Below are 27,906 nucleotides of genomic sequence, written 5' to 3' on the forward strand. Positions count from 1 at the left end.
GAAATAGATAGATGGACACTGCTTATGCGTTAGCAATTCGACCCTCACCTCTCTTCTGTGTTTTGGTCAATGGACAATTTCCGGATCTCTTCTTGGTACGAACCCCTTTAATGCATTCGCTCTACGACAGAAATTGATCTTTGGGAGATCGTGATCTTCCCTTTCCTACTCGCTTGCACCGTTATGAATATGAGCAACGCTCTCTTTGCGTAAGTGAAGCTTATGACCAGGCTGTTGACTGATGGTTTACTGAGGCATGAGCAGGGGTGATTGCCTATATTTGTCGAACCATCGCTTCCCCGGAGCATGCCTTCCTACGACGCTGTTAAGCGGAATTTGTGATTCAACGTTAAAACTTTCATGCCGTTCCTGATTGATATGGTTTTGTTTATGCTGGTTCCGACGGGGTCTTTGAAGTTAGTAGCCCATCACATATAAGGACTTGCATCCATCCGATGGCCCAGTGTCTCCCGTCCCACAGGAACAGTGTCGGCCCGGCACAATTAGGTAAGGTGGTGCCTTGAATGCATAGGCAGATAATTTAGGGGCTCACTGAGATTACAGGTATGTTTACACTGGATCCGCAGAAGATCACCCACAGCCAGATTTTAGGCATACCGTATACGGTACATGTTGTCAATCGTTTATGTACCATGTCAAAAAGCTGTCCTTGGATTCGGACAGGTGACTAAGTCTTCATGTTTTTATGTATATTTGTTATCTTTACCTCATTAACTCATCGTCATACTACGATATCAACTTGTTTCTCTTACATTGATTAAGAAACACATTTACACTCCTTCATCAGTCGACATCGCACATCCGCAACATTCCAGTCAAAGGTATCAATCTCGACCATGTCCTTGTTATTTCCTATTATAGCTATCTTGGCATCAAGCATCTTATCGGTAAATGCTAGAACATACATTGGTTGTACAACAAATGTGATCACGGGAAGCAGTAATCCACCGTCTGTCAATAGGGATACCACTCGTGGTTGTGACGTGAGTCACAAAGTCCGACTTCTCTACCGCTCTATTGCGCGCACTATATGTATTGAGCGAGGCTGATCTTGAGGAAACCTCTGCTTTCGTTCTCCTAGTCATACTGTACATTCTCTTATCCGAATCCTTATTTCTACTTTCAACAGAGCAGTGGATTGTGTTTTTGTAGCGATGCTTCCCCCGATGCTGGAATATACGCGCAAGGTGTAGATGATCAAGGTGGTTGTGCTGATACTTCTAATTATCTAATGGGTCTTACAACAACGCTGCTTTTTCCTTCTTATGAGGATCGATAACCCGACCCGCGGTTGAATGAATACTTGACAGGTCTACGCCACGACCACAACATTCGGGTTTCAAGGCTGTGCCAGTAACATGGAAACAGACAAGTACGTACAGTATTTATTTATCCGTCTCTTCGTGCCAGACATGCGGTTGAGAGCTGATCGATGGATTGTTGTCTTTGCAGAGCACCAAGCAGCGTAGTCGAACTTGAAGATTGTTTTGCAGCTTGTGCCACAGAGGGTTCAGCAATGTTCTATCCAAATTACAACGACGATATGTTTGATTGTAGATGTAACACACCAAATACCATTCAAGGAGCATCATCCACCACTTGCGGTCCCAATGTTTGGTTCACTTTTACTCATAGTGCTGATGCCACTGCCAGTGGCTTGGCCAGGAGGAATCTGAAAGATAGGTTGATTGCTCTTAGAAGACAGAGTCAGACTTTGTGTCCTAAAGATGCTAAGGCCTGTGCTATTCCCGGAAGTGAAACATACGAGGTAAGCTTAATTTCCTCTCCAATACAATCGTGTCCCCCAAGTGCAAATCGATCTCCCCTAGGTCAAGAGGGATAGGGAACATTTCCTGACTGAATTTGTTAATGCCGAACAGTGTATCGATACCTCCACAGAAACTTGAGTCGTGCGGTGGGTGTATGTTTGGCGAGTACCATGCCTCGGGCAATACAACTCTCGGAACTGAGTACGTCTCTTGTTTCTTTTTCTCCATTGTGGTTCGGATATGTCGCTCATAGCTTGTCATATAAAATGTATAGTTGCTCTTCACTTCCCGGAATCGCTTTTGGAGCTGTAACATGCCATAACTCCCGTTGTGAGGCTTTCGCCTGTAAAGCAGGATATGAATTGGTTTCTGGACTGTGTGTGCCAATCGCATGAACCCGATTTGATATATCCGTCATAGATAAATTGATAGATAGAACGGGCTTCGTCCCGTTCTATTCCCTTCTGTTTCCACTTGTGTTAAATGGACAATTCTTGGGTATTTCGCTGGTACGACGCTATTCAATGCATTCACGTTATGAAGAAACGCAATCTCAACCTCGTCTGCGGCAAATACTGATAACGTTTTGACGAAACAGATTCAGATCCTGTTGAGTGAATGCGATTCTGGAACCAATTTGAGCAAGCTTTGTGGCATCAGTACCTACAGCCGACTGGCAGACACTTCGCTTGCACATACACATGCACGCATACATCAACAAACACCTCATCGGCATCATGTCGGGTTTGAGGTCAGCGCTGTTAAGCGGAATTTGTGAAAATAACTCAAGAACTTGAGATCCGATCGTTCCGTAAACGCTCGTTCCTGATTGACGTTGCTTGTTTATGCTGGTTCCAACAGATCAATTAGAGTTAGTAGCCATACTGTGGTCTCATACCATCCGATGGCCTGATGATCATCCATCCCACATGCACAGCGTAGATCTTGGCTTTCTGGGAGGATAATGCCGTGAGTGACGAATTGGGGATGCCATCGATCCTGCGCCTGAGGGCGGAGTTACGGATCTCTGAATTAAACGATAAAGGACGGCAGAAGACCGACAATGATATAGTATCGACCCAGATGAACTGACCTTACGGAATGTCCAGAGGCACAGGAGGTATGACATACACATGTTGTTCGATGTTTGTTTACGACGTCAACAAAATATCATCAACATCAAGGTGGACACTAGGTCGATCGTAAAAGGCATGAGGGATTTGAAGGTATATATATATACATGTATGTATGTTACTGATGTTCGTTCGTCCATTCTTTACCTCATCTCACTTAATCTCACATACGACACCAACTTGTTTCATTCCATAACGACCGTTATCTTGAAACACATCCACACTCTTTTTCCACACGTCTGAAATCCCACTGCGCCAGTAACACCGTCCAATCGCCATGTTCTCGTTCCTACCTCTCGTAGCTATCCTAGCGTCCAGTATCCTGTCGGTGAACGCCAGTACGTATATAGGATGTACCGACAGTGTGATCGTAGGGAGCAGTAACCCTCCTGGGTCGGTACAAGGCAACGTTGGCAAGTGCGAGGTAAGTTGATCTGACCTTTCTCTACCGCACAATTGGCATGACAAAGCAGACTGGTATATTGATTTCCTCGATTGCTCTCCTGTGTTCTTAGTCGTACTGCACGAACAGTTACCCAAATCCCTATTTCTACTACCGGGAAGATAGTCAACTATGCTACTGCAGTGATGCTTCGCCCGATGCTCAGGTGTATGTCCAAGGTGCAAGTGATCAAGGTGGTTGTGTGTCTACTGCCTACTACCAGGTAAGTTCTGACTCCATCGATCCTGTTTTTCGAAATAACGACGCTGATATTCCGAGCAGGTCTACGCCAGAACCACCTCCTTCGAGTTCCAGGGATGTGCGAGTAACATGATCACAGACAAGTGAATATTTCCCCTCCCCGTCCTTCCGAGCAAATGGGTTCGACTGACAGATATGCCCCAGTGCCCCTCCCAACGTCATCGAACTTGAAGATTGCTTCGCGGCATGTGCGTCAGAGGGTTCAGCGATGTTCCTTCCCCTGTACAACGATGATCTTTTCGCCTGTAGATGTAATATTGATAATACCATAGAAGGAAAATCACCTACAACATGTGGTCCCAACGTCTGGTTCACTTTCACACACAGTGCTGGTGCAACAGCAAGTGGATTGGCCAGGAGGAACTTGAAAGAAAGGTTGATTGCTCTTAGGAGACAGAGTCAGACTCTGTGTCCTAAAGCTGCTAAGGCTTGTTCCGTCCCTGGTAGTGAGACATATGAGGTGAGCAAGCACTCCAAGTCACGGTCTCAGGCATGCTGACTGATAATTGTATTTATATAGTGCATTGATACCTCAAGCGAACTCGAATCATGCGGTGGATGTATGTTCGGCGAATTCCAATCCTCGAACAATGTGACTCTCGGAACAGAGTAAGTTTCTTTCTTGATGAACCTGAACACTTGTCAAATAGTCGTCGACTATCGACTATTGTAACAATCATTGATTTTTTCTTCTTCCTACATTGCAGCTGTTCATCTCTTCCCGGTGTCGCTCGTGGCGCCGTCACATGCTATAACTCCCAATGTGAGGCTTTTGCCTGTAAGAAGGGATACGAGCTGGTTTCGGGTCACTGTGCACCTATCTCTTAAGACGTTATGGTGATTATAGATACTTAGATAACGTTTGTTCAGCCAGTACTATTCCCCCTTTTCCCTACTCTCTTCGTTCATTCCTCGTGGACAATTCTTGGATATCTCATCTTCATGTTTATGACTAGATGTAATGCAGTTATGGCGTAATGTATTCCTATAGCAGCGATAATTCAATTACCACCCATTGCCCCTGTAGATCGGTTCTCACGGACAGAAAACTGTGGCCCGATAAGCATGATGATCAAGGTGGGCGACTGATGTATGGTCATTCAAGTACGACCCGACAATCGAACGCCACAGCACTTGCACGCTGTGAGCCCACGAAGCAATTCCCGAGAACATCCAGACCATCAGGTTCTGACGCTGATAAGCGGCATTCGTGAGACCAACCTGATATCGATCAACGTGCGGTGCCATATTTGCTTGTTCCTGATTAACATCTGACAATTGAAACATCAATTGAATTGATTAATTGATCATATGTTGTAGTCTTTAAATCATCCGATGAGCTTTTGTTGTGTTCCACATCTAAATGCGTGTTACAGTGAGGTAAGAGTCAAAATAGTACCGTGAGTCGCGATACTCTTTTATCACATGTGTGGCTGACAGTCGCCCCAAGCGTTTGGCTTGGCGGTTCTGTTTGAAACTTATCTATCTCGCAAACACTTCGGGGAAATGATACGTAACGACCCATTCGGGAATTTCTGATGCTCCGGTAAGCTGACATGTCATGTTTGACCCAAATGATGGTTTATCACATAGATTGGACTGCAAAAGCTCTCGACTCTCTCAGCCTGTATCGGGTGAGCAGTGCCGATCACACCAGACAGAAAGAACGGATGCGAGGAGTCTCACGGATAACCTGATCGTTCGAACTGCCGATTGGCACACGAGGTTGGACTGATAATGAGATTGACTCAGAGGAAATTATGGAATGTGTTGAGCCAAAGGAGGCATGACATACACATGTCGTCGTCAATGTTTATCTACTTCTACAATGTCAACACGTTGTCATAGAGAGAGGTATGTTATGGGACATGAACATGAGTATAAACATGGTCGAGAGGGTATATATCTGTGCGTGTGTACGAGTACCCTTGATGCTTCTGAACTATACCTCAGCTACCGCACCGACTCGTCACACTCGTTGCAAAAAGAAGCTGTCATCATCAAGATACTGCATATCCCCTCTCTTTCGCTCAAATATCCTATCTCCCCGGTTACGAACGATCAATCACAATGTTCTCCTTGCTACCTCTCGTAGCTATCCTAATGTCAAGCTTTCTATCAGTCAATGCCGTCACATACATCGGATGCACCGGCGATTACAATCTTGGAACGAGTGACCAGCCCACCTCCGCGAGAGGCAACGTCGGGAAGTGTGATGTGAGTTCCTCCAACTCCTCTTCGTAGCACTATGAGCATAATCAGTCAAAGCAGTAAACTAATCTGATTCTTCTCTTCGATTCTGCTTCTAGGGATACTGCACCACCCCGTATTTCTACTACCGCCCACTAGGTGAATTCTGTGCCTGTTCCGATGCCACCCCCAACCCGCAGATGTACGTCCAAGGTGAAAGTGCACAAGGTGGTTGTTCGTCTGACGACTACTATCAGGTGAGATTTGGTTTGGCTTGTCCCATCTATACTTTTCAGAGACCATGCTGATATTGTTTCGCTGGAAGGTCTACTCCCGAGTCACCTCATTCAATTTCCAAGGGTGCGCAGAAAATATGATCACTGACGAGTGAGTAGAGTAACTGATCGATCTTCCCCCCATGCTAAGCGAATGACGTTAACTGATAGATATCTGTATCCCACAGAGCTCCTCCCGATGTCGCCACGCTCGAAGAATGTTTTGCGGCATGTGCGAACAAAGGTTCAGCAATGTTTTTACCATATTACAACGAGAATATATTGCAGTGCAGATGCAATTCGGACTACACCATCGAAGGTGAAACACCTAAAACTTGCGGTCCGACTGTTTGGTTCACCTACACCCACAGTCCCGATGCATCTGCCAGTGGGTTATCTAGACGGATCTTGAGAGAGAGATCATCAATCATCAGAAGGGAAAGTCAGACTTTCTGCCCCAAGGGTGCGAAAGCCTGTTCGATCCCCGGCAGGGGGAGCTATGAGGTGAGTGAGATGGTCGACTAATGTATTTGGTATCCTGTATTCAAGCTCACTGATACGAGGCACGTCAACCACACAGTGCATCGATACCTCGAGCGAGCTTGAATCGTGCGGAGGATGCATGTCTGGCGAGTACCACTCCTCGAGCAATGTCACCATTGGAACAGAGTGAGCTTCTCTTTCTCTTTTCTTTCTCAAACACAACTCATTATCACCGTCGATCCCATCCCTCTCAGAGATTGATCAGTCCAGTCAACTGATATTTTGTTTCTCCTCTTTCCCCAGTTGTTCGTCTCTTCCTGGAGTAGCCCGAGGAGCAATCACATGTTACAACTCCCAGTGCGAGGCGTTTGCTTGCAAGAAAGGATACCAACTCGCTTCGGGTCTTTGTGTACCGATAGCTTAGTTGTTGTATGAGTTCGTCTAACACAATGATTTAGACTTCTTCGCTCTTCGCTCCTTCTATTCAATATGTGTTTGAATGGACAATATGAATGTTTATCTCAATTAGCCGGCCTCTTATGATTCGTGCTCATCATGGTATTCATTTCAGCTACATCGCTCACCCATGGAGACAAGTAATCGTCAATTAACAGTCGATAGCCATGTACATTTTCCTTACTGCTTGCAACAATCTCTTTTAGATGCATGTCCGGCGAGAGCTGCCTAACCAACCTGCTTAATGCCACATACGAGTACCATTTGTATTTGTGGGGTGTGAAAATACTTCCGTTGAGAATTGGTTAATTGCTGGTAACCGCCACGCGTATGAGCAAAGTAGCAGCAGCAGCCAGCAGCCAGGCAAGTCGGTTCACATTGCGGTAGGATTGATGATGAGAAATAGCGTCCATTGATGCCTGATATAACAAGAGACAACAACGCAGATCACACGACTGTCATTGTCATCACTGCTTGCCATCATCAGCATCACTTGTAGACTTGTAACACGTCAAAGCGATCCCTTCCACCAAAGGACAACACAACAGCCGACGGACAGTTTCATCTCAACATCCAGCATATATAATTAATTCATTTAGCCAAAGTGAAACGCCATCTTCGAAATCCGACTCCTCATTTGTTTATACGTCAACAAAACAGAAGTACCAACAACAATCGACTGACCAGGCGTTATTGTGGATCTGTCAAGTGAAAAGTAGAGTTTGGGATTGCGATACGAGATAAACTACTCAACATGGAACAATATCCAGATGGATATGTAGATGTCAAACGTCCAGGACCAAGTGGGATGGACGACGATCAGTACTCGTACAGGTCGAGACAATATTGTAAGTCATTTCCTCCAACCCTTCCCTCACCTCCCCATGCTATCAATGAAGAAGCACTTATACCTATGGTGACATAGCCCAAGATGCACCCCAACCTCCCTCACCCACCAAACCACAACTCCCCCACGCATCCTCATCGAGCAATGCGACTTCCTCTTCCCATCACCAGGAATACCGACACCATTCCAATACCATCTCGAACCCCGAATCAGCAGCTGCGTCGCGTCCTAGCTTGAGTAATGATAGGAGGTTATCATCTGGGTTAGGGGGTGGGATGGGTAGTCTGGGGAGTGTCAAGACTGCTGCTCAGGAGGATGTGGTGCCTGTTGGGTTTGACGAGGGTATATTGAGGGGGTTATGTGAGATCGACGTGAGTTGACATCCACTTCTGCTCTCTTTCGAAAGCTCCGCTTTGATAGACTCTCGTAGAGAAGAGGGATAATGCTGATATGAATGACGGACATACAGTGCGCATTACCATTATTAGCAGATAGGATAAAACAGAGTATAGCATCATGCAAAGTAAGCTTCCTCCGCTACAATCGAGCCTAAGAATAAGCAAGATAGCTTACATCATCCATCATCATCGTTCGTAGCAAGTAGCAGTGTTCTTCCGGTCCCGAGCGGAGATAGAAGAGAAATACGCAAGATCCGTCACCGAGCTATGCAGGACGACGGGAGACGTGTATTCTAGAGCAGACTGTAAATCTGGGTAAGTCTCCTCGATCTGTCAATATTGAATCAACGTCAGAACTTATATGTCGCGTATGTATAGTACTTTCGTCTCATCGTATCAGAGTGGACTGAAATTGCAGGAACAATTAGCCCAGAATAGATTGAGGTTCTCGCAGAGGCTGAATGAGATGAGTGAAGAGCTGCTGAGTCTAGCTAGGGAAGGTGAGAAGATGAGAAAGGTTGTGAGTTTTCATCTTCTGTCGCATCATCCGTCAGGTCAACAGACATCACGTTTTCCTCAATCTCGCTACATATGAAGCAAGTTTTCATGAGTCAAGCTGATTCTTAAGAGGCTGTTATAGCACAAGGACAACGGCGCGCGATATCAAGGCATCCTGCAAGAATCCGAGACAGTGATGGACAAAGCCAAAGGTCGATTCGACGCTACTGCCGAGGAATTAGAGAGATTACTCGTAGCTAAAGAAGGAGAATCATTCAAGGATGCGGGTATGCGATCGTCTGCCTCCACCTCGTCCACGTCTACTTCAGCAAATCCACATGGAGGCGGGAAGAGGGTACTGGGGAAAGCAATGACGAAAGGTGGATTATTGTTCAAGGGAAAGGGCGCAGGATCAATACAGAGACAGGAAGATGATGTTAGATCGAGGATGGCTCAGGCGAGCGAAACGTTCAGGAAGGCCGTGCTGGAAAGTCAGGCGTTGAGGCAGGAATACTTCAATTTCCAACTACCTAAGATACTTCGGGTACGTTTTCAGCTTTTCCATGCCAAACTTCCCTCTTTTCAAAACCAGCGACCAGGGTTAGTAGCTAATCAAAATGTACGACAGTTGCTCAAGGAATGCGCGGATGAACTCGATCTTGGAACTCAGTATCATCTCACCAGATATGCGTTCTTATACGAGTCAACACTTGTGTCCGAGGGGACTACTCTCAATCCTATGAGTGCGGCTGACGAAGGTAAGCTATATCCGTGACGACGCATTCCGAGCTCGAACTGATTATTCATATTCTACCATAGGACCCGGCCTCAAGACGATATATGAGAGTATAGACAATCGAACAGACTTCAAATCTTACATGCAGAATTATGCGGTTGCAAGAGGAACACCAAAGGGACCGAGGAGGGATGGCCCATATGAAGAGGGATTTGTAAGTCGTGTCTCCTTCACTACTACCCAGGAGACCTATAGCTGATGTAATCATATCCAGTTACCACCCCTCCCGCCTCATATCCAAAAAACAGTCGACGCGGCCTCCCAACCTCAACCTCAGACATCTTCCTCCAGTCAACCATCACACGTATCTCAAATATCCATTGGGTCCAACTCGACCGCTCTCTCAGCTTCGACGAACGGTACTACCCATCCTTCTCAACCTCCTGCTGCCTACGGTCAACAACAGCAGAATCACAGTCAAGGGTATGATAACGGATCTTCGGAAGGATGGGTACCGCCCGGTATACCTGCTTCTACGGGTGCGACGTTCGGTGTGGATCTGGGTGAACAGCTCAATAGGGATGGGGTGGAGGTGCCGAAAGTTGTGGAGAAGTGCGCCCAGGCGATAGAAGCTTATGGTGGGTCAATCGCTATCAGACTCATTGAACGTGTGAGTGTGGGCTGATGATGTCTCGATCTGTAGGTCTAGAATCAATGGGTATATATAGATTATCAGGTACTACCTCGAGGGTTCAGGCCCTCAAAAATGCTCTTGATAAAGGTAGGTCTCATATCCATTTAGAACTGGTCATTTCGACACCCGATGAAGAATACCTCTTACTGATTTCGCAACAGACGTAGATAACATAGACGTAATGTCCGATGAGTGGTCAGCGGATATCAACGTAGTCTCGGGAGCGTTGAAGCTCTGGTTCAGAGAGTTACCGGAACCTCTCTTGACTTATGGGTTGTATCATTCGTTCATCGAAGCTGCGAGTGAGTGCATGCCACTATCACCTCTGACCATGAATGTGCTTAACTAATCTGTACTTATTTTCTCTTGTCGTGATTACAGGATACGATAATGATCGACTACGTCATATCAGATTACACGAGCAGGTCAACGAATTGCCTGATCCCAATTATGCTACTCTGAAATACTTCATGGGACACTTGGACAGGTAAGCCAACTTTGTCTTGACCCATTAGCTTTCGGTCATGTCGTACCAGCTGATCATGTTGATTTGATGTAGAGTACGAAGGAAAGAATCGATAAATCAAATGTCCGTGTCAAATCTGTCAATTGTCTTTGGCCCCACACTGCTGGGTGCTCCACCTGAAGAAGGGGGATTGAATTTGGAACATATGAGTTTCCAATGTAAGGTGTGTGTCGATCCACTTGCTTCGCTTTACGATATATTGGCATGAGATGCTTGGAAGGGGTAAGCTGATACACTCGTTAGGCAATCGAAACTATCTTGGAAAAGTATAATGAGATTTTTGTAGAGGAGGATGGGGGTAGTATAGAGGGTGAGCAACCTGCGCAGGCGTAGGTTATTATGGTGGTGTGGATGAACAATAAATTGGTTTGTCTCCCTGTTTTCAACATTGATTATATGATGGGGACAGTATGATATGTATGAGTATGTATGAGTATATATACCCTGGTCAGACTGGCATATACCCTTTTGTTTGATGTCATTCCCTTTTTGTGTATCTGGGTGGATGCGCGGGGGAAGAAATAAGGGTGATGTATCATGTATTTTCTCTGGAAATGTGCACAGTAGCCTCATAAACTCAAATGGTAAGTGACCACGAATTAATCTCCCCTCTCAAAAACAGATATACTCATCCCCTCATTCGATCTCCGATCTGGATGATCCGCGCTTGAGCTTGCGCTTGTAATCACAGACCATCTGCTATCGTTCCATTGGCTCGGTTTCACCTCATTTCATTTCCGCTTATATATGCTTATAGAACATCTAATCTACAGCGAGAAACAATTCTAAGGTTTAAGGGAAGCTGGGAAAGTACCGGCTTCGACTTGTTCGTCCCATTTACCGACCCATTCGTCTGTGTGATTGTAATATCAAAATACCGATCGAATGATAGATGGGTAGATGGGATGGAAGCGGTCGAGATGGAAGTAACAGACATTCCCGTCGATTAGCATGTAGTAATGAACGAGGGAAGAACAGGACAGAGTGAGACAATGCTTCACAGTCAGCTTCACTTCCTTGTCTTGTTACGAGAAGACACGACACTGACTAGGACAGAGAGCTCGGTAGGCCTTCTTAAATTGTTGACAGGGGGCGAACTCCTCTCCCTTGGCGTTGACGCACTTGTGGTAGTCTACAAAGTTTTGCTGAAATGACATGATATCATATATCAGCTTTATGTCCGCATTCTAATTCATATGGCAGATAACCATTCTCCGACGATTTGATAATATAGGCCATTCGTTGTGATCGATAGGAATGAGAGGAAGGCAACAATACTCACCCAGCTAAACGGACGAAATAACAATGAACAAATGTTAAATAATATCAGTCAGTCTATCCTTCCTTTCTATCTTCTATAGATAACGCACCAGTGCTTGGTTTGGTTCTGGTTGGGGAATCGAGCGCTATTAAAAAGATAAATTAGCGATTCGTCCTTAGCCCTCGATCATCTCTCATTCAATATCGCTTCTTCCCATTTGTCCGATCTGACTCTAACCCACCAAAAAGCCGTAAGAGGAACAAAACTCACTCGAAACCAGCGGTTTGAAGCTACTCGCAGTACCCAAGCAAAGCACAGAGACAACATCATATCAGCGACCATTCACATCCGACATCCTGTGAAGAGATCCCCTTCATCCTGCTCCACTAAAGCCAACATCAACAGATCAACAAATCGAAAGATACGCACAACGTAAGATCTATGCATTATTCTACGTCAGCTCTGCTCCGCTCTCATGAACCGCCATGGGAGGAACACTCACTTATCCTCGGCCATGGTGATCTGCTTTGTCTCTTTTATTGGTGAGTGGTGAGTGATGAGTACAATATGTAGGTGTATAATGTGATTTGTTTAGAGTTAAAATGGTTAGGATTGGTGGATGGATCAAAGGAATCAACTGTTACGGTGAGAATGCCTAGCAGCAGGTGAGGATCGGAATTATACGTATATGCTGGTACAGTGAGCGGAAGGGAACGGAGGTAACGTAAAGTGGCGAATTCATCCTATTGGACCACGTGGGAGATTAAAGTCAGTCACTCGTACAGGAAAAGTTGGTAGAAGCTGTCCACTCTATATCTTGAATCACCCTCCTTATCAATCATCATCATCAGCCATTAATCATAATATCAAATAGTGTAACTTCCGACCGACAAGCAGATATACAATGTCAAGGCAACTAGATAACGATAATCCCACGATCTTCGCTCCTACCGCCTCAGCAACCTCTAAGAGGGTCCAACAGGGGAAAGCGAGTCTATGGGCATCTGAAGCTCTATCAGATGACGAGTATGATTATGATTCAGCGAGTGGATCAGGCGAAGATCGGGAGGATATAGATTCTGAAGAGGTGTATGGTGAGTACAATACGTCTCATGATGTTCCATCGATTCACTCAGTGGACCAGGTAGAGAGCGGACTGTCACGGCTGCAGCTTACCAACCATTACATTACAGACCTCCTCCGATCCATTACAGATCCAGAACATCCCGTATCTCTCGAGGCACTCCGAGTGGTCAATCCAGATGATATCCACGTAGCAGGCAACCGAGTGCTGGTCTACCTCACACCCACAATCCCACATTGTTCAATGTCAACTCTGATAGGTGAATCTATAATTCATCGGTACCGGTACATCCCTCTTCTCTCTGACTACGGACCTGTCTCGCATGACTCAATGCTAATTGCTCTTACAACCTTACAACCAGGCCTCTCCCTCCGTGTTCGTCTCCTCCGAGCCCTCCCACCAAGGTACAGAGTAGATATTCGCATCAAGTCCGGTACTCACCAGTCCGAACATGCCGTGAACAAGCAATTGAACGATAAAGAACGGGTTCAAGCTGCATTGGAGAATAAACATTTGCTCAGCGTCGTAGAAGGATGTCTGAGCACGGCCGATAAGAGGGGTAGGACTTAGTACGGCAGCTACCCTACATCGAATCTGAGAAGAGAGTGATAGAGACATTACGATCCTGTGGTCCGGGCCAACCAAGATAGTTGTATTTTCCATACGTTCTCACACATCATGTAGCTTTTATCTTACTGCTTAAGTCTTCGCTACACCAAAGCCCCACGATTGGACCATATATACTGCAATAGCAATAGAAGATCAAACTTCATTATTCTGCAACTTGCCGTCGTAATTCATCCATGATACTGAGTTACGCTGTAGAGATCAGGGGTGGAGCAATGAAGCAATCAGGTATATGCATGATAGGTATTCAGAGACAGAAATACAGAAGCGCAAGTCGTACTCAAAAGGATGCGAAAACATACATCTGACCAACGAACAAATACAATCCGAACATATCAATGCAAACATCAATTATCAATCATCAATCATCAATCATCAAGATCGAACGTGAATATCCCTACCCAAACGTCCCAATATCTCAAGCCCATACTAACCCTTCGAGGTAGATGAACCTACCCCTTCAAAGCTCTAGGTGTAGGCGTAGGACTCGACCCAGTGCTCAACGCAGGACTCGACCCTCTACTGATCCCCCCTCCCAAGCCCAAACCACTGGAAGACCCTATCCGACCCATACCCATCGGTCCAGCAAAGGCATTCGCACCATTGCCCCCACTAAGTCGTCTTTGAGAGAGGGAGTGCGTCAAACCGCCCGTAGGGGGTTCCAACATCCCTCCGCCGGTGGAAGAGGAAGAAGGGAAAGTAGCGTTGGTAGGTGATCTACCAACCGGTGTGAGGGTTCCAAGTCTTGGTGAAGTGGACGAGGAGATACCTAACCCCACAGGGGTGGGTGCAGATGACCTATTGGGTGTGGGGGTTGATAGTGGAGTTCGAGTGGTTGGGAAGGGGATGTGGAGGAATAGACCTGAGGGAGGGTGAGAGTTCGTGGCGTTGTACTGTTTAATCCGACAGATATCAGCTTCAATGATCACTGTCTTCAGGGTTATTTGGCTTCACTTAGAGAGACGAGACAACCCACCTGATACTCCATACTCATGCATTCCCTATCCTTCCCATCAAGATTCATCACCTCCAACACCTTCCTCCCCAGCCTATTAAGCTTCTCATGATCATCCCGCGACCTCGTCCAAACTTGGATTCTATCAATCTTTGGTCTGTTGGAAGCTACGATACCGCACACTTCATCTTCTTCGTCCAGTACTTCGCCAACCAGAGCCATGGTAAGGTTCGCCCATGCTACGTCTAGCGTGGGAGGGGAATTGCGGAAGAGGATCACCCATTTGCCTCCGTTGGCGTTGGAGGGGTCTTCCCACATCTGTGTTCGAACGAGATCAATCAGCAGATGTCAATGATAGACAAGGCCAAACGATGGCAGAGAAGGAGAAGGGCGAAAAAAGAAAATTAGAGACGTACAGGTCTAATACCATTCTTGAACATGTGGTAATTCGAATTCTTATTCAATAGACTTGGTAATCTGACGTTGTTCAGATGTCTGGCGAATCCCTCGACCTGCGCGAAAGATGACCATAATCAGTCGAAAGCTCTCGTACCGACCATGCTATATCCACTTCCAATTGGGCAAATTGCAGAGAAGACATACCGTATCGAATTTCCCAACAGTCAACAGCGTCAACTCATAATCCGTCAGAGCTTTCCCGCCGTCCTTCGGAGCAATGGCGGTAGGATCGGGTTTATACGTCTTCGAGTCGAAGAAGAGGGTCCTACCAACACCACACACAGACGATCAGCACCATCGTTACTTGGTAAGAGAAGCAACAGGCGAACTTACCAAGCATGCCTAAGGGGATGTTCCTTCTTCTTCCTCCCATTCGCTACCCCGCTCTCTACGGAGGAAGACGAGGAAGCGGTCAAGGAAGCACTCTGAGGTGGACTTTCCATATCCTTTTCTTTCGTAGCAGTTGCAGTCGCAGTAGCTGGTGCAGGTGAAGCCACCATGTCATTCGTATTCGCCAAGATAGGAGCTATAGCGGCAGGATCAACAGTCGAAGGCGGCTTACTACCCTGCGAGACCGATATCCTCCGTCTGATCTGATCAAGCGACGGGACGTTGGAATATCCCTGGATATACGAGTTTGAGCTATTCGTCCTCGACATCGGAGAGGCAATCTCCCTCCCAGGTAACACCTTTGCAACACCATTGGTATTGGCAGTCTGAGGGGTGATATTGGCTATAGGCGATTCTTTCAACGCATCGGTAGGTGAGGAATTACCGAAAATGTCTGTCCCGCCTGGCATACCCCTGCTAACCCAGTTGGGCGAGTGGACCGTCTCAAGTGGTGTGCCCATACCGTTCGAGCCGGAGGATAACGAACGCATCATCGCGCTGGCTGGTAATCTCAGTCTACTCGATGGGGAGGGGGCGATCAAGGGCGATTGGGACACTGCTCCGCCTGGCGTTCCCTGGGGTAACGAGGATCCCGTAGCGATTCGGAGGGAGGGGGGCGTAGCTGGGATGGAAGTTGATTGAGAGGGGGATGGGAATTGGGAAGTGGACGTGGACGAGGGGGTATAGTGCAGGTGGTCTGAGAGTTGTTTGAGTGAGGGGAGACGGGTCATACGGGGGCTAAGGGTGTGTGTATCATTATATCAGGACACAATCACGGGGACGGACACATATAGGTATAGACCGTGTGGATATACACTGCTTTGTTTGGATATGGGAGATGTTTTCATGCGAAAGATTGGCTGTGAACTCACGGAGGACCCGGCACTCCTGCTGCTGCTGGACCATCTCCTCTGGCCTCTTTATTAGGTATTGGGGGAGGTAACATCAGTCCCTTCTTTTCCACAGGTTTCTCCTCGAAGCTGGTCGATGAGGGGAGAGGGGAGGTTGTAGTGGTAGTGGTAGTATCCGGCATGTTGGCGAGTTGGGTTTCCTTCCGAATTCGAAGTGATTGCTAGAAGTTGTTATAGCTATATCACTATATCTTGAATGTCTTGCCCTTTGAGCTATACTATTGACAGTATAGAAATGAGATAGAGTGAAGATAGATTGTTAAATGCCTCTACGATTCTAATCCTAATTCTGATCCTGTATCTTCGTTCAGGTGTTGTCCGTCGTTGTCGTCTCCGTCGTCGTCAAGATAGATGTCTTGAAACCGAAACCGAAACCAGGTGTGTAGAAATCCCTTGACGTCAATTCAGATGATATCCCTATGCCCTATGCTCTATTCCCTTTATCTGAGCCAAGATGGTACAGGCGTTGAACGTGCGTTACTTTCCCAGGAGTATTCAATTATAGTAACAGGATACACTGCACTGCACCGATACAATAGACAGTAAACAGGTATCGCGTAGTCCTGAAACGTCTTTGTCTTCGTCAACTTTTCAGATTGAATATGAATGTTATTGAATATTCAATTATCGACTGACTGGCTTGATCGCGAGTCGAGTGGGAAGACCAGAGAAGAAAAGTAAAACGCGTTTCCAAATGTCTCTAATCGGATTATATGTACAGTGAGATGTGGGTATGGGTGTTATTGATGATGCTGTTGTGTGGAAGAGAGATCCTTTAATGATGATCCGTGATGTCTGATCTATATCTAATGAATGATTGCTGTCATACACCCTTTGTACTTTGTCTCCGTGAGGTTGAGGGGTGAGTTACACCGAGAGCGTCGGAAGCCAAAGGAGCGACGAGTGATGATCGAGGGAATGGAAAGACTGAGGAAGGATCGCTGTATACAGTATGTCCAACTGCGGTGGTCTGATGCGATACAGTACGTGATTAACGCGTCGAGGTGTTGTGCTATCAATTTCGTAAGAGTGTGTTTCGATGCCAAGGTGAAAGAGTAACAAGTAGATTAAGCCAAGGCAGACGACACTCCTGTTACTGCTGCTTACCTGCAACAGCATGTCAATCCACATCTCACATCTCCCAACGGTCCAAGCTGTGCAACCGCCGGTCTAGATTCACAGATTCACGCTACTCGAACACCGAGAGCTTCCATTCCACGAAGGGTTGAACGACTAAGACTAAGGTTAACCAAATAAAGTTTGAAGCGATCGATCCAAATCCTCCCTGAGTTTTACGATAACATCTAGCACGAATCCATATAAGGGGCTTACAGTAACTATATAATACATCATTGTACTGACAAATCGCAGATTATAGAATTCATACATACTCAATGATCGCGTGTATGGGCTTGCCAAGTCGACAACACGTCAAAGTCATTCTCTCATGTTGAGATTTAGCCCTTTAATTGGATAACGGCCTGACAAGCAAGGGCATTTGTAATCCTGCTTTCTCCTCACCTTTGACTCGAGGTCGCATTACGACTCTACAGAAAAGACAAGACAAGACAAAGCATCAGCGAGATCCAGACTATCATCATTGTCAATCAACAACAAAACTTACGAAGCCTTCCGCTCAATCTCAGGCTTACTAGGCAACTCCTCAAACTCGAACCCTCTGATCAACACAAACAGAATCACCTTGATCTCTGCCAAAGCGAATCTATACCCAATACAGTTCCTCGTCCCGCCCAGGAAAGTTAACAGGTTGCCCCATACGCCAGGAACGGAGGTGTTTGACTCTGATGCAGTGGGTTTGAGGAATCTGTCGGGGTTGAATTGCTCGGCATCGGGTCCCCAGACGTATATCGAGGTGTTTACGTTGAGAATTGCTAGACATTCACAGTGATCAATCAGTCATCATCATCTTCACAGTGAAACATAATTTGTTATGTAGGTTGAGAGATATACCCACGAATCATCATGGTCGCTCCCTTGGGTAAATGGACACTATCCATCATCTTGCCATCTCTACCTTTCACGGGTGTACCCAACGGAACGACGGTAGGTTGGATACTTTCTCGCATGGTTGCTGGGGCGGGTGCAGATAATCTCAGGACTTCTCGGATGACTGCATCCATGTATGAGAGGGAGTTGAGAGTATCTCTGGATAAATCTCAATCATCAGCTACGCCTCAACGACTGAGAAACGACGGATGGATCATACAGGCGGGACACTTACAAGGTTGGTCGATCGTCTGATACACCCATCGCTTCTTCCCTTAATCTCTTCTGCGCATCGGGATGTTGCGACAAGGTATATAGGATCCATGTGAGGGCAGTCGAAGACGTCTCGTTACCAGCTAACATCTATGATTGATTGACGATCGATGATTAGCTACGACTGAAGGATGGGCACGAATTGTCCAAGAAGACAGGACAGCTGTAAAACTGGTACTCACAAAAGTGGTGATTTGCGCCAAAACCTCATCATCAGACAATTTCTGATCCGGTCGAAGATCACTCGCCATATTTGCTTTGACTGTAGACCCAAATAACCCATGATCAGCATGATGCGATGAAGGGTGTTGACCATATAAGGTAACTCACTCAGATGTGACAAGAGATCATGTCCTATATCCTCCTTTTTCTCAATACCATGGGTGTGAGCAGCTAATATAGCTTGCTTCTTCTCATCGATGAGTTTCTGTAAACCGGATCATATCAGTCGTCATAATCCTAAGAGGAATAGAACGGTTCAACTCACTTGACCTATCTCCTTGGTCTTGGCACTACTCTCCTTGACCATCTTCATACGTTCAGTAGGCTATGCACAGACAAAACAGATCAGTACAATCCCTTCATCCAGACCCAAATCAGAACATAGGTCGAATCACTCACGAAGATCTGTAAAACAGGGAACAAAGCCTGCAATATAGCCCCAACTGTAACTTCCATCCCGGCACTGAACATCTTCCTATAAGCCTCCGCCAACTCATTATGGGGTTCCTCCAAAGCTTTGAAATCGTAATTGAACCCCGCTAAACCAATCACATCCAAAGTACATCTACCCAACCACGACATCACATCTATCTTCCTCGTCCCCTTGACTATATCCATTTCTTGCGGTGGAGTAGGCGATGCAGCCCCCACACCACTATGTTCATCTTCGATCAGAGCAGTGAATTTCTCCCTGAGTTCGTAAGCCTTATCGTAGAATATGGGAATCATCCCCTTAATAGCCAATGGACTGAACGAGGGGTTAAGCAACCTCCTTTGTCTCTTATGATCAGCGCCCTCAGCTACGAGCACTCCATTCCCCAGCATATCCGCCATGCCTTTTCTGGTCTGAGGGGGTTTGGGGAAGATGTCGGCGTGGTTTAGGATGTACGATAGTGCAACGGGATCGGCGGTGTAGAACCTTGGAGCCCCCGCGATCACCTTGTATCTGAAGGTGGGGCCGTACTCCTTTATCCATCTGCCATGCGGGACCATGGGTTGCTCGGCGAGGAAGGTCTTGACGTTACCCCAGAACCAGTGAGCGGTTTTTGGGCCTGCATCGCATTATCAGAGATGAGCTCGTATTGCTTGATGAGAGGAGGAGAAGGGGAAGATCAGAATGCTACACCCACCTCGCAGATTTTTATAAGGCAAGGTATACTCCTGCCATGTCCACATATACAGATAGAGCCCAGTTAACAAGACTAGAATCGCTTCGATGGTGTATATGGCATATCCGATCTTGGGTGATGAACGTGCCCATGATGGGAGGAAGGGTAAGGTGTTGAAGAGGTCTTTGATGGTCATGATATTGATGGATCGGAAAGTGTGATGGAAGTGGACGATGAGTGATGTCGAGGATACTCTTGCGCTCAATGTTTAAGTACTTTTCCAACCGAAGGTCAAGCAAGAGCCAAGTTGTGTAGGAGTATCAACGCTGACGAGGTCTGTTGAGGTTGCTGGAGGGTACAGTATACATGTGCGGTCCACTCTCACCCAGAATTATCTACAACCAGTGAGAGAATCGCTATGACACAACGGTCAGGTCAATCCCCGAAAGGCAGTGGGTTAATACCCGGCGTACGCACTAGAACGTGTGCGGTGACCGACTCGGACACCGCCCGTTTGATGTATGTGGCACGAGGTGTCAACATGGTTAGCACATGGCAGTCGAAAATCAAAATCAAGAGCTCACAAAGTCGAGGCTCGAGCGCGTCGATGAGGAGCAGATTAAGCATAGACCAGATCACAATGAGAGCAACATCACTCTGCACGCTGCGTTGTCACTTTGCTTCACTTGATTCCAATCCCAATTCCGAAACGAAACACCGTAACGACACAAGGTCCAAACCCCTCCATTTACCTCTATTCCTTTGACCTTGTAAAACTCTGTCTGATATCAAGACTTACAGCTCAACGCTTCACCATTGAACAATCGCACTTGCTTGACACAACATTACACCCTCAAGTAATTTGTCATTCTACCCCAATCAGACCATCGATACTCCATCCACCATGGACTCATCAAACTCCCCCACATCGTCCTCCTCATCCTCCGCCGCCTCCGCCCCACTGGCACCCCTTCGCAACCCCAAATACCGACACATCTCCAAATCAGCGGCCAAGCGCGAGTCCGTCCAAATGCTAGGCTCCATCAAGGACCTCCAGCTGCACTTCTCCCGAGCAGGCATGGTAGAACACCGACCAGGTGCAGGCGTAGGCGTCAAGGGTTCCAACCCCCTGCCTTCCCTGGGCGAAGATGCGGAAGGAGAGGAGAACCGACCTCCGTCTGCTCTGGCCGATAGAGGTGGTGATAGGAGACCAAGCGAGAGGAAGCCGTACAAGGAGGTTGAATTACCTAGGATAGATCCAAAAGATGCGAGGAGAGATGCCAGGAATATCGTCAGTGATGTTAGAGGGATATGGGGTTTATCTCTTCCTATTTCACCCAATTCCGCGACGACCTCGGGTTTACCATCCAGCAAGAGTCTATATTTCCCCATCAATTTCGACGACGAAGATGGACCACAGTGTGAGATGAGGAGTTCAGAGGATATACAGAATGCGTTGGTACAGACTGCTCAGTCCATCAGACGAATACGCTTCTTGGCGTTATCGATATCCCACCATCATAGTGCTACTAGGAAGGTCTCAGGTGGTGGTGGAGCGGGAAGCCTGTTCCCCATAAGACTAGGTGGAGCAGGTAAATTAAGATCGAGCTTATCAACCCCTTCGAGACCCGGTTCAAGTAAACCACTACGAACGATATCCAACCCGAATACAAGTACCGACAGAAAAGCAAGTCTAGGAGCGTTGGACGAGAGGGAAGACGTACTGGGCGAATTGCGCAAAGCAGCTCTGGAAGTGTTAACCTCCCTCAGAGAGCTGGAAGAGAGGTTGAGAGTTACTCGAGCCGACAGGGCAGTGCAGGAGGATAGGAGCGAGACACCAACTCAAGAACGACCTTTTTCCCCATATAGCGATCAGGGGGAGAATGTGTTCTCCGAACCCGAACCGGATAATTACGATTCAGAGGAAGACGAGTTGTACAACCCCAATAATCTAGCTATGAACTCTGAGAATAAGGATTTGATGACGAATTGGGAGGATCGGATCTTGTCGGAACGAAGGGAATATAAAGATTTGGGTGATAGTGATTGGGAGAAGGAGGCGAGGGGTGCTAGAGAGAACATGGGTAAATGGGTGGGAATTGTTGAGAGGCTGTTCGTCTTTGTTGATGAGGCGCAGGGAGAACGGCAGATGGAGAGTTGGGCGAGGGATGAGGAATGGGATGGGAAGAGATTGGGTAAGTGAGGTCGAAAGTTCATTAATCGTATCACAAGAACATAGCTAAACAAACACTATACTTTATGAATAGAACAATTGCATGCCTTCTTACTCTCGAATCTACCACTCGATCTGGCATTGAGACTACCATCGACGAATTCGGATAATTTCGAATCCAGCTTGTTATCGAGATTATCGTGAGTCTCCAATACATATCGCTACGATGCCCTCACATGTCAATAACATATAACACCGTCCTGGGACTGACTGAATCTTGGAATGTGTACTAGTGACGGCTACATCCTGATCCACGCATACAACTCCTCCCTGATGAGATCGTCCAAACCATGGGGTTTCATACCCGACGAAGATGTGCACGATACGCTCACTTCTTTATCGACGAGCGGCCAAGTTTCCCCGAGCAAGAATGGGATCTCGGACGAAGGGAGGAAGGAGAAGGAATGGACGTTCAGGAAAGTCGGGAACCTGACTTGCTTTGGAGCGTAAGTGATCCGTAATGAATTGCACCCTTCCGCTCCCTCTTCCTACTTCTTGTCATTTGCCTAAAGGTAAATTGGCTTCATTCCCAATAACGTTCCTCGGGCATACTATGTGTGTAATGCTATGATTCTAAGCTAAAGAATCTTCCTGTCTACGTAGCGCCCTGCGTCACCGATATCAACTGCCAGTCTCAATGCCCACTACGAACCTGCCCGTACCTCCCATCCCCGCTAAATCGTCCCGTCGACCCCGACCATCCATCGTCACTTCCTCCTCTGCGACAGCAGCTGAAGACAAGATCGAGTTCGATCCTATGATTATAGCTAAGAAGGGTCAAGGGTGGGATGGGATGTTCAAAGGGTTGATCGAAAGGTGGTTAGGCGAGCTGGTCAAGGAGGTTAGGGAGAGTAAAGGGCATTTGATCGTTGATGAGCGGGTGGATCGAGGTGGGATGATCTGATTGAATAGGTTTAAAGTCGAAGTAGAAGGACGGGTTATCATATGGGTGTGGACTGCTTGCCCATTGCTCATCACTGGATGTATACAATGACATTGTACTTCTCACCTTGCGTATCTGCAGGTTTCTCTTTCCAACTCACTCTCAATGCAAGAGAAATGGTGTCTCTATAGATGGCCGCAATATATTTTTCCCCACGGCCCATGACGAGACGAGAGCTGCGACGTCATGTGCTATGCGATACATGCAATATACGTTATGTGAGATGTGCGATCGTTTCTGATTTTTCTGTTTTATCCTACTCTTATGTCCAACACTCTCATCGGATTTGAATCGACATCACTCCCCCGCCTTCTTTCATTCTGTGCTATGTACAGCCCCTCAGAGCTGTTGTTTCTGCGCTTCGATCTGCTTGACGATGAACAGACTCGAATCGAGGAACCTGTCGACGCAGTTCTCAAGACATTGAGCTTCGGTTTTGGAGAATTTCGAGGAGATCGAGCCTGTTATGCAGCTGCGGGAGGTAGACATGATATCAGTTGAGATTCCGTGTACGTGTATGAGGGCAATGCAAGCAGATGAGAGTAGACATACGTGTTCCAGCCTATAAGAATGGGATGATCATACGACCGGTCAGCTAGGTTCCCCTTTATACGATAAGGGAAAGCGAAGAGCAGCTCACAGGTGTTGGTCAGCTCGTGGATGGAAGCTTGGAGCTTGGCTTTTGCTTGTCTATACGACCAGATTGGGTATTAGCTGATGATTTGTATCCCGATGGGGTTGGGTCAGAGTGATAGTTAAGCAGAGGATCGGACGTACTCTTGTTCAAGGAAGACTTCCAATTCTTTCTATTTCATCGCAAATCATACGCACATCAGCTCCTCTTGCACCCCTTGTCTACCATTTGAAGGGACATACCTTGGACGCTTCGTCAAGTTGGGGGATACCAGCAGCTGACATTTTGGTTTGGATTGTTCTGTTCTGTTGGCCTGGACGTAAGAGAGTTCTAGTTGATGAACGGTGGCCATAACAATGAAGTCCAAAGAATGTCGATGAAGCCGAGAGATCATACACTCACTGACATCCATTTCAACTTTTTCAAACCACATCGGCGCTCACCGCCTGGTCTTCCGTCATAGGTCAATAAAAGAGTGATAAAGTGGCATGACGTGTCGTTATTACCAATTGCCGCTCACTACGATCATGCTGAGTGATGTTTGGCTCCTAAACCTTCTGTGCATCTATATCTGGAATGTTCATTACGCTCGACTGCATATCGGTTCTTCACCCAGGATCATCAACCTAGTCGATTGAACCCACGATGAGCGACTACGCCCACGTCCCGGGTGGTTCCTTGAAATTTAAAGGATCAAGCGACAAGTGAGTTGTATATCCCTCGACTACATCCTACACACCAGGCCGAGGGGTGTAAGGTACAAGATTAGTTGGAGCTGACATCTCTGGGTTGTACAGGAAGAAGAAGAAGAAGTCTCATTCGTCAAGTGATCGAGCGAAAGCGGAGAACGAAATAAAGCTGAAAGAGCAGGAACGAAAGGAGAGGGAGAGGGACGTATCTGATGAAGAAGGCGAAAGTTCGAATAGGAAGAGAAATGAAGGTGATAGCAAGATGACAGAGGCTGAGAGGAGGTTTTTGGAGACGCAACGGAAGAGGGTGAGTGGGAGCTCGTTTCAACTGCTGGAAAAATCTTCCGTCCTTATCACTGCATCCAGCCGACTCGGTTCAGCTCGACTGTCAGACTCCGTGTTGGCGTTGTCCTTCTTTGCATGCCACCTGACATTGTCTGATCAAATGCATCAACATCGAACGAGATAGCAAAGCTGATATATCCTGTTTTTCTATCTCAGCGAGACCAGCGAGTCAAAGAAATGGCTAAGAAAACGCATAAAGATAGAGTATCAGAGCTGAACGCCAAATTAGACAGGCTGAGGTGCGTGACAATTTCACTCTATCAGCTGGTATATATTCTCAGTAAGATTGAACGCAGAGCTAATAAATGACTTTTCGCACATAGTGAACACCACGATATGCCAAAGGTGAGTTCGATTTTCCTATTCAACTATTGTAGTTTCGAAAATCACTCGAGTTATAAGGATGATGGTGATAGCTGACCTCTTTCTGTTTTATAGATCGGTCCTGGATAACTCTCCAAAACCCCATCCTCGAATCGTTTTGCATTCTATCCCATATCTTATCTGTCCTTGTACATGTATGCATCCATCATCAACCAATAATTCAACGGTCTACTACCCCTTGCTCACGGGTGGGCTTGACGGTGACGTATCATCGACCGAACATGATATGAGTAACACTCACATCTCCTCGATTCTCGTTCTGACTTCTGACTTCTGACTGCTGAATTCTCACCTCTGCATCATGTCCTCGCCATTCGAGCGCCTCGTTATCGAGCGCCTATCATATCAAGACCAGAAATATCTCGCCTTCTCTCATCGTCTTGCTATCAAGTCAGTCGGCGAAACAAGAGTAAGATGGTCGTTGCTGCACCACTCTAGATCAAGAAATCATCAAAGTGAAGAGCATCGTTGCTTGTCTCCTTCAGTACGTATGTGACGCAGGTGCGGATCCATTACTAACATACTAAGATACTACCATACTAACATACTAACATACAACCGACCATGTTCACTTGCGTCTTCACACTTGATCATGATCGACCAAGAGTCTGAGCTGCGCATAACATCAAGTGCAGACACCTATCCAAACCATCAAAGGCTGTACGATATACTATGCATCTAAACCAGAACACAACTTCTAAAATCTATGTATATCAATCAATCCCCTTCCTATTTTCGCACTCCAACTCCTACTCCTTATCAGCCCCCATATACCCCTCCGAAGGCACATGCACATCCTCCGTCCTAATCTCCTCATCCTCAGCCTCCTCCTCCGAGATCAATCGTTCAGCCTCAAGCGCAGCCATACAACCCGATCCGGCAGAGGTGATAGCTTGTCTGTACTTCTTATCTTGCACATCACCAGCGGCGAACACTCCTTTCACGGAAGTTTGAGCAGTCCCGGGGACAGTCTTGATGTACCCGTCTACATCGGTTTCGAGCTGGCTCTTGACCAGTGAAGTGGCTGGTTCGTGGCCTATAGCGTAGAACAAACCGTTCACCTTTAGGTCCTTCTCTTCGCCTGTTTTGACGTCTTTGATGGCTAGGGATTGGAGGAGGTCGCCATCTCCTTTGCATTCTGTTGCTACGGTCTATCAGGAATACGAATGATCAGCCATTTGTACCACTGTAATATGTGCTCGAAGAACAAGGGAAAGATCATGAATAAGAGAATCACTCACGTTCCAGAGAACAGTGACCTTGGGGTGAGAGGTCAATCGCTTGGCCATGATCTTGGAAGCTCGGAGCTCATCTCTTCGCACAAGGACGTAAACGTGAGAACCGTATTTAGTAAGATCTGCGAATGCACAAATTAGTAAATAGGTTCACAATCTTAGCAACAGACAGCTCGCTCACAGGTAGCTTCCTCAGCAGCGGAATCACCACCACCAATAACAGCCAAAGGCTTGTTTCTGAAGATGGGGACAGCACCATCACATACGGCACAAGCGGAGATACCCGATTGCCAGTAGGTCTCTTCTCCGGGGAGGAAGAGTCGCTTGGCGGAAGCACCGGTGGCGATGATGAGGCTGATTACAACAGATGAATCAGCTTCGTCCGCAGATCATGAACAAAATCGATCGATCATAAATGGGTGTATTTGAGACCACGATACTGGTTGGGGAGACAAACTCACGTATCAGCAGTCATGAAATCAGCTTCCTCCTCTTCACCTTCCGTCCAGTACTTGAAGGGTCTGACAGTGAGGTCGACTCGGGCGATAGTCTCGGTGATGATCTTGGTACCGAATCGCTCGCTTTTAGTGTCAAAGCAGACAACAAAGTCAGCGGGACAACGGTGGAACTAGATTGAGATCGCTGATAGTATAGCTCAAGCGGAATGAGACTTGACCCACCTCTGAGCTCTGAACTTGTCCATCATCTCTGTACCAGTGACACCATCTGGGAAACCCGGGAAGTTTTCGACCTGTCAACACAATCCATACAATTAGCTCTCAACCCCTTTATTAGGATGAAAAGTGACTCACCTCGGTGGTAGTAGTAAGTTGTCCACCAGGAGCGAATCTACCATCCCCAACCCAAAATTAGTATCCCATTCTATCCTAGAATGTACACATGATGAAGGGGTACGATCCGATAACGCGGATTCGCACTCCGATGTAACGCAATGCATAGCGGTACTCACCCATTAGCAAGCATACCCTATCATACCACCAATACCAACCAAGTCAGTCTCCCTCTCTCTCTAGTTGGAGAAAAGATAGGATGGACTCACCTCGTACAAGACAGGCTCAAGGTTAGCCCTAGCCAAATAGATAGCAGCGGTGTGTCCGGCAGGTCCAGACCCAATGATAACTACTTGAGAATGTTGTTTCTTGCTCTTCTCGCCCTTGGTTTTGGGGTCAATTACGTGAATCTGAGCATCGCCGTTAGGTATAGGTGCCATCTTGTCTTCTTTGTTGGTATTGGGTAATGGGATAGATGAGATGCCTCTGATCTGATGTTTGGGTGGAGGGGGTGGTGGTGGAGTCGAGTGGATCTGTCTATAAGACGATACTCTGAGTGGTCTAGATAATCTATGAGAACGAATTCGCAATAAGGTGGATGAGGTTATTCGTAGAATTTTGAATG

The 27,906-nt window shown here is 46.8% G+C and overlaps 11 protein-coding genes across 11 annotated transcripts; 7 read left to right on the forward strand and 4 right to left on the reverse strand.

Moving 5' to 3' along the window:
• Positions 1-857: 857 nt before the first annotated feature.
• On the forward strand, positions 858-1,300 carry I302_101533 (uncharacterized protein; the record flags this gene model as incomplete). The annotated part of the gene is made up of 2 exons (XM_065869304.1): positions 858-1,004; positions 1,103-1,300. 2 exons carry the CDS (start codon positions 858-860, stop codon positions 1,298-1,300), a joined length of 345 nt encoding a protein of 114 aa, XP_065725376.1.
• A 1,900-nt stretch (positions 1,301-3,200) lies between these two features.
• I302_101534 (uncharacterized protein) lies at positions 3,201-4,454 on the forward strand (the record flags this gene model as incomplete). The annotated part of the gene is made up of 6 exons (XM_019186921.1): positions 3,201-3,347; positions 3,439-3,588; positions 3,648-3,709; positions 3,771-4,086; positions 4,147-4,235; positions 4,334-4,454. The coding sequence occupies 6 exons, from the start codon at positions 3,201-3,203 to the stop codon at positions 4,452-4,454; spliced, it is 885 nt and encodes a 294-aa protein (XP_019049799.1).
• A 1,242-nt stretch (positions 4,455-5,696) lies between these two features.
• On the forward strand, positions 5,697-6,998 carry I302_101535 (uncharacterized protein; the record flags this gene model as incomplete). Its single annotated transcript, XM_019186922.1, has 6 exons — positions 5,697-5,843; positions 5,936-6,073; positions 6,142-6,203; positions 6,280-6,595; positions 6,672-6,760; positions 6,878-6,998. The coding sequence occupies 6 exons, from the start codon at positions 5,697-5,699 to the stop codon at positions 6,996-6,998; spliced, it is 873 nt and encodes a 290-aa protein (XP_019049800.1).
• A 786-nt stretch (positions 6,999-7,784) lies between these two features.
• On the forward strand, positions 7,785-11,062 carry I302_101536 (uncharacterized protein; the record flags this gene model as incomplete). The annotated part of the gene is made up of 14 exons (XM_019186923.2): positions 7,785-7,878; positions 7,956-8,248; positions 8,347-8,400; positions 8,475-8,590; positions 8,654-8,795; positions 8,916-9,317; positions 9,402-9,531; positions 9,593-9,723; positions 9,784-10,147; positions 10,213-10,290; positions 10,365-10,505; positions 10,585-10,690; positions 10,763-10,892; positions 10,973-11,062. 14 exons carry the CDS (start codon positions 7,785-7,787, stop codon positions 11,060-11,062), a joined length of 2,271 nt encoding a protein of 756 aa, XP_019049801.2.
• Positions 11,063-12,894: 1,832 nt separating this feature from the next.
• Positions 12,895-13,644, forward strand: I302_101537 (uncharacterized protein; the record flags this gene model as incomplete). The annotated part of the gene is made up of 3 exons (XM_019186925.1): positions 12,895-13,084; positions 13,184-13,333; positions 13,436-13,644. The coding sequence occupies 3 exons, from the start codon at positions 12,895-12,897 to the stop codon at positions 13,642-13,644; spliced, it is 549 nt and encodes a 182-aa protein (XP_019049803.1).
• Positions 13,645-14,153: 509 nt separating this feature from the next.
• Positions 14,154-16,538, reverse strand: I302_101538 (uncharacterized protein; the record flags this gene model as incomplete). The annotated part of the gene is made up of 6 exons (XM_019186926.1): positions 14,154-14,594; positions 14,678-14,974; positions 15,073-15,168; positions 15,260-15,380; positions 15,449-16,243; positions 16,378-16,538. The coding sequence occupies 6 exons, from the start codon at positions 16,536-16,538 to the stop codon at positions 14,154-14,156; spliced, it is 1,911 nt and encodes a 636-aa protein (XP_019049804.1).
• A 1,343-nt stretch (positions 16,539-17,881) lies between these two features.
• I302_101539 (uncharacterized protein) lies at positions 17,882-20,223 on the reverse strand (the record flags this gene model as incomplete). The annotated part of the gene is made up of 9 exons (XM_019186927.1): positions 17,882-17,963; positions 18,041-18,308; positions 18,392-18,582; positions 18,659-18,786; positions 18,879-18,958; positions 19,027-19,123; positions 19,184-19,243; positions 19,318-19,970; positions 20,049-20,223. The coding sequence occupies 9 exons, from the start codon at positions 20,221-20,223 to the stop codon at positions 17,882-17,884; spliced, it is 1,734 nt and encodes a 577-aa protein (XP_019049805.1).
• Positions 20,224-20,931: 708 nt separating this feature from the next.
• On the forward strand, positions 20,932-23,164 carry I302_101540 (uncharacterized protein; the record flags this gene model as incomplete). Its single annotated transcript, XM_019186928.1, has 4 exons — positions 20,932-22,222; positions 22,295-22,400; positions 22,494-22,706; positions 22,864-23,164. The coding sequence occupies 4 exons, from the start codon at positions 20,932-20,934 to the stop codon at positions 23,162-23,164; spliced, it is 1,911 nt and encodes a 636-aa protein (XP_019049806.1).
• Positions 23,165-23,542: 378 nt separating this feature from the next.
• I302_101541 (mitochondrial import inner membrane translocase subunit TIM8) lies at positions 23,543-24,121 on the reverse strand (the record flags this gene model as incomplete). The annotated part of the gene is made up of 5 exons (XM_019186929.1): positions 23,543-23,675; positions 23,756-23,765; positions 23,844-23,893; positions 23,981-24,009; positions 24,080-24,121. 5 exons carry the CDS (start codon positions 24,119-24,121, stop codon positions 23,543-23,545), a joined length of 264 nt encoding a protein of 87 aa, XP_019049807.1.
• A 361-nt stretch (positions 24,122-24,482) lies between these two features.
• Positions 24,483-25,324, forward strand: I302_101542 (uncharacterized protein; the record flags this gene model as incomplete). The annotated part of the gene is made up of 5 exons (XM_019186930.1): positions 24,483-24,541; positions 24,635-24,833; positions 25,028-25,110; positions 25,195-25,216; positions 25,310-25,324. 5 exons carry the CDS (start codon positions 24,483-24,485, stop codon positions 25,322-25,324), a joined length of 378 nt encoding a protein of 125 aa, XP_019049808.1.
• Positions 25,325-26,004: 680 nt separating this feature from the next.
• I302_101543 (thioredoxin reductase) lies at positions 26,005-27,721 on the reverse strand (the record flags this gene model as incomplete). Its single annotated transcript, XM_019186931.1, has 8 exons — positions 26,005-26,406; positions 26,497-26,612; positions 26,672-26,844; positions 26,952-27,071; positions 27,171-27,241; positions 27,303-27,339; positions 27,461-27,477; positions 27,551-27,721. 8 exons carry the CDS (start codon positions 27,719-27,721, stop codon positions 26,005-26,007), a joined length of 1,107 nt encoding a protein of 368 aa, XP_019049809.1.
• Between the last annotated feature and the right edge of the window lie 185 nt (positions 27,722-27,906).

The sequence above is a fragment of the Kwoniella bestiolae genome, chromosome 1, assembly GCF_000512585.2.
Source record: "Kwoniella bestiolae CBS 10118 chromosome 1, complete sequence".
NCBI classification, from domain to species: domain Eukaryota; kingdom Fungi; phylum Basidiomycota; class Tremellomycetes; order Tremellales; family Cryptococcaceae; genus Kwoniella; species Kwoniella bestiolae.